The 11,512-nt window shown below is 39.5% G+C and overlaps 1 protein-coding gene across 2 annotated transcripts in view; it reads right to left on the minus strand.

Moving 5' to 3' along the window:
- farp2 (FERM, RhoGEF and pleckstrin domain protein 2) overlaps window positions 1-3,825 on the minus strand; it is a 29,707-nt gene extending 25,882 nt beyond the window's left edge. For both annotated transcript variants that reach the window (XM_069150913.1, XM_069150914.1), the window contains exons 1-2: window positions 3,746-3,825; window positions 2,925-3,147 (exon numbers count right to left, since the gene is read on the minus strand). In XM_069150913.1, the coding sequence (XP_069007014.1) occupies window positions 2,925-3,125 (201 nt within the window). In that variant the 5' untranslated portion in view covers window positions 3,126-3,147; window positions 3,746-3,825. The remainder of the gene's footprint in view (window positions 1-2,924; window positions 3,148-3,745) is intronic.
- Window positions 3,826-11,512: the final 7,687 nt, after the last annotated feature.

An 11,512-nucleotide genomic window follows, 5' to 3' on the forward strand; every position in this document is an offset into this window, starting at 1 on the left:
AATTACCCCGAGCAGGAAAAAAAAAAAAAAAAAAAAAAATACAGAGGAGTAAGGAACTGCAGATATCAGTAATGAGCAGAGGAAGGGATTGCTTAAGATGTTTAAAAGGTCCTTCAAGGCACAACCACTAGATTGTTTAGCTTCTTCAGTACACAGGGATAGTGTGAGTGCTTTGTATGGATGAAAGCCGAGTGCCTCTCAGCCGTCGTGTCTGTAGTGCCGAACAAGAGCACTCCTTTTTTGAGCGTGCACATGAAATAGATGCCCAATTCTTCTCCATCCATCACACAGATAATCAGACGTTTGTACTGTACTAGCATAATATTACTAAATGTCAAAATCTACTTTTGAATCTGCTTTTACACAGTTTAGTGTTTTGTAAGAACATTTCAAAGAGGGAAAGCAAAAGTAACATTTATGACTGACTTATACAAGTTTTAGGATTTCTGCAACAGGCCAGGGGTTGAAATTTCTAGGCCAAACTTTCAGCAGGGCTTCACTCCTGTGTGTCCCCTCCCCCACCTCCCCAGCTCAAACTTTGTACTGGCCATGACTGCTCCCTCTGAACTGCTCTTTTAACACCAGAAACTGCCCCTCTCTCCTGCCCCCCACCCCCCAACCCACTTGGTGATCAACCTTGCTATTTATGTGCTTGTTTGCTAACAGTAAAGCAAAGCCTGCCCGCATTCCCTCCCACCAGTGCCCGACTGTACTGCGTTTTCACACAGCTAGGTTCCACATGCCACCCTCAGCCTTTTGCTGAGTTTTGAGCTGGAAGTTAAGGCCAGCGAAGGGGCTGGCTGAGCAGGATAAAAGAAGCCTGTGTTTCCCTGCCCTGCCGGCCCTGCCTCCCTGTCCAGAAAACTACAAGGCTGAGCTTTCTCCTGTGCAGGCAGTGGGAGGGGTCTGTGGACAAGAGCCATGCGGGCAAATGTCTGCTGACGATGACCCATGCCAGGTACCTGCAGCAGACGAAGGCCAACAGATCAAAGCGCAGACTCTCTGATCTGATTTGTCTCTGTTCCAGGCTAAAGCCATTATAAGGCCGTACACACACTCTCTCACATCATGTGCAATTACAGATCACGATTCCCACAACAGATAAAAAAATGTATTTGATGCAATAAAAATAAAAACAGGAACGGGGTGCTTTCCATGTGTATTAAGACCACAGTTTTGAAACAACTGCATTTTTTTCTTCACCATACGATGAGAGCGGGCAGCAAACAGCAGGTGGTGAAGACTGTACACAAACGTACAAGATATTTGGGCAGCTGAGCAACTTGAATGCCACAATGAGGGGAGGCAGTCACTTGAAGGCCACAACTATTGCAAACATTCCACACTGCAATTTTGCATCTATTTTTGCACACACTCAAGAAAACTACAATTACAGAGTAGAAAAAGTTATGCTGCTTCAATCATTTTTCTTTAAAGTAACCATGGTCAGACGGACGTAAAACTAATAATGATGTAGCATCGTGGATGTTCTTTCGACTGAGGATGGAACATAACTCGCATAGCTGATGTATTAGGCAGTGCAGCCAGTCCATACTCAGAAATAAATACTATTCTCCCACCAACCCACCACTCCTCAGAATGAATGAACAGCAGTATTAATCAATGCCGGCCAGTGGTGAACAACAGAGCTTCTCAGAGGCCATCTTAGTCTTCACAAACCGCAGTCTGCTCGACAACAGGATTGCCGTCATTCTCCTTTTGCAGCCATGTATTTCTGTCTGCCACCTCCTATCAACACCATGTGTAGCGCTACACACTCAGCTGAGCCGGCCAAGTTCACTTGTCTCTCAGTACTTAGGGCAGAATATTTTCTTCAAATTGTCAAAAAAAACATCTTGCAAGTTTCTTTTCCTGTCGACTGAGCAGCACACAGACCCGCTTCCATACAAATTAAACTTGTGTCTGTCACACTCTATTAGCTTAAGACCTTGGGACAACATATGGTGCATAAGATTATGAAATGTCTGTCTCAGCAGTGCCCCCAAACTACATCTGCCAGAACTCTTATTGTTGTGGCTACACAGGGATTTAGAACAGATATGGGACAGCATGAATATACGAACCTATTCCAAGACATTTAGCAGCCGGCAGGTCCATCAATCGACCATTGAATTGGGAATTTAATCATTATGGAGAGACACCACTTGGATCACTTTGATATTTTCCCTCCACAGAAAAAGGGCAGGAAACATGCTCTGATATAGTGGCTTCCTTATTGCTTCCTATTTGCCTTCTGAATGACTACAGCAGCAACTTGGCAAGTAAGCACAGGAAACCAGTGCAACCGTGTGGATGTAAAAGTTTGTTGAAACCTGTGGCCAATCTTTAAAAGGGATTACCTTCTCTGAAAAGTAATTACAATAAAGAGGAGGGGGGCAGGAGGGAGTACGATTTTGTTTCCATGATTTACTCACAATGCTTCATGATTTCAAACATTTCAAATGTCCAATTAGCACCGTATTTCTTCAAAATTTCCATTTCTTAAAAAAACAAGAGAAGGAAACACACTAGAAAAAAACAATAACAACAACCTCCCAACATGTTTTAATGTCTACTTCTTTGTCAGTAAACCCTTAAGAACAGAAAAGACAACTACTACTATTACTACCACTACTACAACTTGGGCTTTGAACAGAAATCGCAGCCAGGAAACTAAAAAAGTGCCCTGGTGAGTTACACTAAGTTGACCGAATAAGAAGCCTTAAGAAAGAAGGGATTTCAGCAACAAAGCCATGTGGCAGCTGTCACCAACCCAAGCCACACGCAAACAGGACAGACAGCCCAGGACTGGAAGGTAAGATGTAGCCTGCTGTGTCACAAACTGCAGACTTATCTCTGCGCAAATAAAAGAAGTTGTAAACAACACCGCTGTTGCGCTGTGCAACAGTTGAGAGGAAACTTACGTCCATATCAAAGTACTCCTGGGAGTCGTCCAGCCCCTGCACACGGATCTGTAGTCCTCCTCCATGGTATTTGCTCCCGCTGACCATGTTGCCACTGAGGCTCTGGCCGGGCTCCAGGGTGCTGATACCAGCATTGAACTGGGCTCCCAGCCTTGTGCCGGGGGTCTGCAGGACCCGGTATGAACCCTCTATCTCCCCCATCACCGCTCGGAGCAGCTCACTCCTGCACACACAAAAAGGACAACAACAAAAATCAATGCAAACCACGAACAAACTGTTGGAGTTCAAATGTCTTCTCTAGTCTGGGAACAGTTGTCACGAAACTTTTAAGTGTTGTAAGTTGCGAAGACTGGACTGACTGTCTGAGGCTGTTTGTGGACATATGAGGCTCATTCATTAAACATGTAACACACTTGAGTTGACATATGCGAGAGCAAGAGCTCATCTCCCTCTGGGTGGCTGTTCTACGAGACGAGAGGTCGAAGCCGAGCAGAGAAGAATACCTCAAATACGGGTCAAAACGACCGTGTGCGGATTTTGCATTTATCAACGAACATTACATGCGGGCCCAACTGGGTCAACCAGACGTGAATGTTGTTCTTGCCAACATTTTAAAGCGAGAAAACAAACGGGAAGACACCCAAGAAGTACGTAACAATGTTTAAGGTGAGGTTTAATTTCGTTTTGAGAAAAGGAGCTCAGTAGAGACTACTTTACCGACGAGAAACGAACCGGAGTTAATTACCGAATTTTTGCCCGGAAAAAGTCGACATATTTGAAGATAATGTGATAATAGCCACAAAAACTTGTATCAAACTTACCGTTTTGCCCGAAATGAAACTTAACACTAAAAGTTTGCAACACCGAAGAGGACACTACTCCAGTCCATGGTCGTCGTCACCCAAAGCAGTGCGCACTCACACTGGGTTATCATTGGCTAATGCCGTCACGTTCGTGCTATCATTGGTTGAAATGTGGCTGAGGATTGTCGGCTGTGGAGCCAAGATTTACCTTCCTTTACTTTAAATAGCCTTCATGGATGGAGAAGTCTGCAGAAGTCCCGGTTTTTTTTGGGGTTTTTTTTTTGTGTGTTTCATGAGACCTCGTGGAAACTTTGTAACAATGTTACGCGCGTGTTTAATCTACAGACCGATGCTTGTCAACACGCAGAGGAAATAAAATGACTGTTTTAATTGTTCACATAGGCCTCTTTAAGTTTGGGCTAAACTTTGACCCGTAGATAATATCAAATAGACACGAGCTCCTCCGTAACCTTCCAAGTAACACACATGTAGTAACACACGTGCAGTAACACACGTGTAGTAACACACATGTAGTAACACCCCGAGCACATTAGACCTACTGTGTGTGCGTCACCTTATCCTATTTAATCCATATGTTTCTCAATGCTTCAGAGCTCAATCACATCAATCATGATGAATTTGACTGTTTGCACGATACAGCTTCACTGTTTTACTGATGAGGGTACCTGAAGAAAAAAAAAAAAGAAGCCGCTTCTCACTTTGTAATGGAGCTCCCCCTGCTGTTCTCTTTGAATTAAAGTTGCATCACGCTTCAAAAATGCTTAGATAGATTCCATATACAGAAAAACTGATGCACATGCAAGTATTTTCACCAAATATCTTTTTGTTATTAATCAAAACAATATCTGCTATCAGGTATCAGAAATATTTGTAGCCTACATATTAAATTGTGATTAGGTTGAAATACATGTATTTCTAATACATCTGTTTAAATATCTGCAAAATCTTCAACATATAAAAATACGTCTGTCATATGACATTTTAATTATTACTATCCATTACTTCCTAGGTGTGGACAATGTGAAGAAAAATATAGACCGCAATGAAAATAGAAAATCAAAGGTATGTTTGGTTTGTTTTTGTTCTTTTGACAAAATACTGGAAAATTAAATGTTCTGAGGTAGTTAGGTATAGTATGTATAACATGTTAAGGAAAGAATGCAGTGTTTTATTTCATCAATGTATCTATATTAACCAACATATAGACACAATAATACAGGTTTTACATACATATAGGCCTATTAGAAAACTATTAGATATTTGTCCCCTTAAAGTAAATATGTATAAATATATATGGGACAATGCTTAAAGTTGTCAAAAAAATGTTGATTTACTATATTTTAAAGTAGCCTACTGGAAATCGATGACATATATACATTTACATATACTACATACTAAAAAATTATATGGACATGTTTCAGATTTATTTATTGAATGGTCAAAGAAAAGCTAACAGATTTCCAGATTTGAAAATGTTAATTCAGTTACTATACATCCATCCATCTATTATCTTTATCCGCTTTATCCTGAACAGGGTCACGGAGGGGCTGGAGCCTATCCCAGCTCACTTTGGGCGAAGGCAGGGTTCACCCTGGACAGGTCATCAGTCTGTCACAGGGCCAACACATAGAGACAGACGGAAACAAAGACCAGTCACGCTCTCATTCACACCTAAGGGACATTTGTGGAATCAGCAATTAACCTGACATGCATGTTTTTGGATGGTGGGAGGAAGCCGGAGTACCTGGAGAGAACCCACGCAGGCACAAGGAGAACATGCAAACTCCGCACAGAAAGGCCCAGGCCCGGTTTTGAACCCTGAACCTTTTTGCTGTGAGGCGACAATGTTAATTCAGTTACTAATGTATGATAATTGTAATATCCTCCACACAACAGAAAATGTTGAAATCATTGTTTTTGACTTGCTAATTGATTTTTAGAGCCAAGAAGTGGAGCCTATCCCAGCATGCATTGGGAATCACTGGTCCATCATAGGTTTGTGTATCTGTTTAATGTCTGTACAGAAAGCATAATTTGTTTTTGCCAGTCACCCCACTCAGTCTTCTTTCCTTATTAGATGATCACATGCTGCTTTTGTCAAAAGTCACCTTGTTAGAATTGTTTTCGTCCCCTGAGTTTTAGTTATATGTTGTTGTTTTTTTTGTCATGGTTGTCATTCTGACTGAATTTCATTGCTTTAATGCATTGTTTTCCTATTTTCATTTAGCTGATCTTCTCATTCTTTAATCTGTAGTTGATGTACAGCATTCAAGAGAAAGATAAAGACGGTCCTTAACTGGGACTGACTGACTTTTCTATTTTCATATGGTCTTTTGATCTGTCTTCATTATCTTCAAAGAGCCCTGGACCTCCTCACAGTGCCCATGTGTGATGAAATTACTCTGGTAGATGTATGTAATAGTCTTGTAATAGTTTGAGGTTGCAGATTGTGGTGTTTTCTGAAGGCATTATATTAAAACAATAACCATGGACTGAAAATGAGTACCTCTAAAACAGCTTTATCAAACACTGACTATACACTGACAATATAATTTACAAATATAATTGACAAAGGTAATTGTTTTTGTAGATTTTGTTGTATATCTCATGCCCTATTTACACTTTACCACCTTCAACCTTTGGACAAAAAATAAAACCTCATCTGTCTCCTGCTGTCTTTCATGAATCAGACACTGGACACCTGCTGTCCCTGTAGTGATGGGGACTAGAGATGCAACCAAAAATATTTGAGGTGATCCCCATTAGGCAACAGGCCGCTTTGTAGAAATGGAGGGATTTAAGAAACTCAGCGAAATATGCAAATTCCATCATGTTTTAATGGAAATTAGATAGCAAACAACACTAAATGCTTCACCGACCACTGCCCCCATAATCCAACATAGTGAACAAACACCCTTAATGTCTGTGACTACAGCTGCATTCAAAAGTTTTGGCATCAAAGAGCATAATTGAATTTTGAAAAGAAGTCATTACAAACCTTGCAGTAAACAATGATTTAGAATATTAATGCATTTATATTTTATATCATGTTTCATACAACTTAAAAAAAAAAAGAAGAAACAATCTGTAACTGTTGCAAGAGCCAATTTTAGGGATGAATGTCCTGTTAGAAACCAGTCTTTTTTCAGTTTCACTTTCTTAACCTCATCTGTCCAAAACTATTCTGTCTTATCCAGATGTTGCTTTGCATACTTCAGATGTTGACTTTCATGACGAGGCTGTGAGTAAAGTTTCTGCTGATGATTCTTCCATATAGACCCTGTTTCTGCACCAACACTGCACCATGGTGCATTCGTCATTTAAACCATCCTGCAGTCCCTCTGCTCTCATGTGGAGGCTTTGCTTTGTCTTTCTGCCCAGCAGACATGCAGCCTGACCTGAATGTTTCCTTGTCCTGTCAGATCTGGTCTTGACCTCCACAGTTCCCCTTAACTGCCATGGCTTACAGATACTTTAGACAGTGAAAATTACAAGCTGGAAGCACCTCTCTTTTTTGCACGGATCAGTTAGCTTCCTTTTCATACTCTCAGTCAGTTGCTTCAAGGAACCCATGTTGGTGAGTGTTACCACAAGAAGAGTCAGAGAATTGATCGGCTCTAAAGTCATCAGCTTGTTAACAAGTTCTAATGAGTCCTGTCTCTTTATCGGTAGGTGGGTGAACACACTTTTGCACATGGCACAAACACAAAAGTAACAGTAACAGTACATTAACCTTTGAAGCTCATTTTGAGATGTCTGTTTGTTGCAGAGGTCTAATTTACTTCTTTTCACTTCAAAAAGCAAAAAACTATTAATCAAAGGTGCCCAAACCTTTGCATACAACTGTATAAGCCATGGATAATCATAGTCACAAAAAAGCCCATATAGGCAGAGAGAAAAATCCTTATTTCTTTAGGGATCAGTAAAAAAGGTAGCAAATTATATTTACTTCTGTTCCATAACAAACATTGTGTACTTGCATTTTTTTGAGTATTTCAAAAGTCACTCATGTTCTTTTTTCAATTTTACAAGAGTATTTTTCAATCTTAAATTGTATTTTGCTATATTTAGTCATAATCATCACAAATTAAAATCAAAAGTCACATGATAAAGTCATAATAAACTCTGCAACTAGTGGTGGGCTGAACTCCAGAGATGAGAGACTCTCAGACGCTCTCAGCTGTTATTCTGTAAAATATACTGTTAAATCTCTGTCAATGATATACATTCACTGAATGTGGGTTATTGACAATAATCCAATCTGATACGGCTCATTAAACAGGTGTTAACTGCAACATATTGTGATATACTGCCATTTTTAAAATCTATTTTTGTGAAAACTATCATAAAGAATACACCACCAAATGCACCACTGCACTTGTTTTTTAAAAACAATTTTTTTTTAATTTTTAATTTTTTATATACATCAGTGACGCTGAGCATGTTTCTGCTGGGCTTTTAGAAATGTTACTCTTGCACTGAAATGTTTACTGCAGACACTTTTGTGGTGTTCTTGAGTCACAGACCCACAACACTTGTCAAAGAAGAGATGCATGCTTCAGTCTAACAAATAATGAATTCAATGTTAAGCAATACTCTGTTCAATACTCTGAGATTTAAAGCACTAACCAGTTCATTTCATATGTTTTATAGTGGTTTCCAGGTGTGATTGGTTATTTAGATGTCAGTCATATTACTATCACCTCTTCTTCAATAAATGACGGACATTTTGTTTATAGAAAGTCTTTCCATACGAGTAAATAGTACATTATATCACAATTCCTCCTATTGTAACTGAAAACACTACATCCTCATATTATCATATGTGAGTTTCATGGTTACCTGCTCGGTAACAGAGGGTTGTCCTGCCAGCCCTGTTTGCCGACCCCTTACCCTGATCTTGAGCCCGGCATACAGCAACTAATATTATAACCTGGATCACTGATCACTGAAGCAGAAAGCTCAGGAAGAAATGGTCATTGGGATACTCAAGACCTAGTTCCAGTACCTTCGTAGGCTCCAGGTGACCCCAGAATCGGCATGTGACATCATTTTGACAAGTGTGATTCTCAACATCAATGTCACAATAAGAGGAGAGCGAAGTTCTTCTCGACCAGTGAGAAACACAATTTCTGACAGACTCCTCCCCTCCCCGGCATCAAATAAGACAATATACCTTTCTTTCTAAGAAAACATTTTTTATGTTAGGTTAGTACAAAAAGAGAACAAGCTTTGTTTTTGTTTTTTTATATTGTTCAAACAAGTAAAATCACCTTCAATAGATGTTGCAGGAGTTTTATTTCTATTTATGTCTTTTGCTGCTGGAGCCTTATGTGATCTGTTTTTATGTGAGATTTTTCAGCTTGATTCTCTAAGTACACCTTCACAGGAAGTGGAACACATAAAAATCGCTTTGAATTTCACAGCGCCAGGTTTTTTCTACATTGTAAGTCAGTGACCAATGCTGTGCAGCATCTACTGATGCCGGTTGTGCTGTGGAGGTGGATGGACCCTCTTCCTCAACGTGATTTTTTATCATCAACTATTAGATGTTATTTTTAAGATGTAAACCTCAACAGGCCACTATGGATCTTCCCTGTTTGAACAGCTGATAAGACATCTTCATCATCCCCTTGTAATGAAACTTTTTTTATTTTTTTAATTTTTTTTACTCTTACCCATTATGTAAAATCCACAGTTTTGATATTGCTTACATCTGCATGTTATGGCAAAAATGTCCAAGAGACAAATTACACCTCCAGAAACTATTACTAGATGAAGGAGAGTTGATAGTTAAACAAAAACGTGACCCAGAAAAGTGCCCCATCACATCTGTGTTACAATATGGAGGTTACATCACATTTTTCAAAAACACATCCCTGAGTCACCTTCAAAATATATTAAAATGTCTAAAGGATAACCAATCTGACAAAGTAACACCAGTCAATGACAAAGAATTGTTCAATAAAAATCTGTGTTCAGAGTTGTGTCTGATATGGATGAGTGAACATCACCAAGCTAACACTGACAAGAGGATGAATATATCATTAATTTGAAAAACTAAAGCTCTTGCGTGTGGGCGGTGGCTCGATCAGATGACCTTCCTTCATAGATTTCTTCCAGCATGGTCCCCACTGTTTTGACTGAGGACCAAATTTGCAGCCTCTGTGGGCGTTGTTGGCTGTCCACCTGTTTTTTCAGGGTTCAGCCCTTTTTCTACTGGCTATAATGGAGATTAAACTTGAACATATCCAGAAAACTAAAATGACTGTAGACTTGGAGCATTTAGATGTTGCTTTACAATAGACAATATTAAATACTAGCAGTGTTAAGATGGCTAAAAATGGTCGTTTTGGTCGAGAAAATGATTACATTGATTGTAGTGTCTGAATGCTGTCCAGTTCGGTAGGGTAATCATCACAAATGCTTGTAATGAAATTACCTCACCTGTTTGAAGTATATTGTTGGCTGGACCACAGCAGGAGGCTGCCCTATAAAAACAAACATCTATCAATATTACTGGGAAATAAAGTTACATCATTAGTAAGCCTAATGCAACAACTTCCTGTATTTGTTTCAAAATAACAGCCTTCTTTTCAAACTAAAAGCCCACTAGAATCAAACTAAACCATAATTGAACTAAGTGGCCTGACCTATATATTGACCTATTTCCAGAATTGCTCACACAGGTTTGGCATACAGTGCATCCGGAAAGTATTCACAGCGCTTCATTTTTTCCACATTTTGTTATGTTACAGCCTTATTCCAAAATGGATTAAATATTTTTTTCCCCCTCAAAATTCTAAACACAATATCCCATAATGACAATGTGAAAAAAGTTTGTTTAAAATTTTTGCAAATCTATTAAAAATAAAGAACAAAAAATATAACATGTGCATAAGTATTCACAGCATTTTCTCAATACTTTGTTGAAGCACCTTTGGCAGCAATTACAGCCTCAAGTCTTTTTGAGTATGATGTTACAAGCTTGGCTCCTATTCTTGGGCAGTTTCTCCCGTTCTTCTTTGCAGGACCTCTCCAGCTCCATCAGGTTGGATGGGGAGCGTCGGTGCACAGCCATTTTCAGATCTCTCCAGAGATGTTCAATCAGGTTCAAGTCTGGGCTCTGGCTGGGCCACTTAAGGACATTCACAGAGTTGTCCCGAAACCACTCTTTTGTTATCTTGGCTGAGAGTTCAATCTTTGTTTCATCAGACCAGAGAATTTAGTTTCTCATGGTCTGACAGTCCTTCAGGTGCCTTTTGGTAAACTCCAGGTGGGCTGTCATGGGCCTTTTACTGAGGAGTGGCTTCCGTTAAAAACAGACCATATTATGACACGTACTGTAATAATGAAGAATTCCATTGCAGTATGTACATACAGTCTGTAACATTTATCAACATTGGGATCTGTGCATCTCCACTTATTTCTGCTTGCGGTAGCTGCTGGTCCAGAATCATTTACACATAACACACTAATAAAATCATTTTTTAACGCTATGAGCGGCCTTCTGCTCAAGGACAACAAATGCAAAGTGATTGAATGTTTAATGCACACAGTTGAGATAATAAATAATCCTTCAAGTAACATCAATAGTACTGTATACCCAAACTCTTCAAGTCTTCAAGGCTATCATTGACATATTTCATTGGTGAATTATTCAGCTGTGGTTCTACATGTTCAAAATTCAGTCATTACTATAAAAAGTAAAAAGAACCCATGTCCACTGACAGCTTAAAAATACTTGTGGCATTCAAGCTTGGA

This window comes from Embiotoca jacksoni, unplaced genomic scaffold (assembly GCF_022577435.1).
Source record: "Embiotoca jacksoni isolate LCO1_2020_lvr unplaced genomic scaffold, fEmbJac1.0.p SCAF_16, whole genome shotgun sequence".
In the NCBI taxonomy this organism is placed as follows: domain Eukaryota; kingdom Metazoa; phylum Chordata; class Actinopteri; family Embiotocidae; genus Embiotoca; species Embiotoca jacksoni.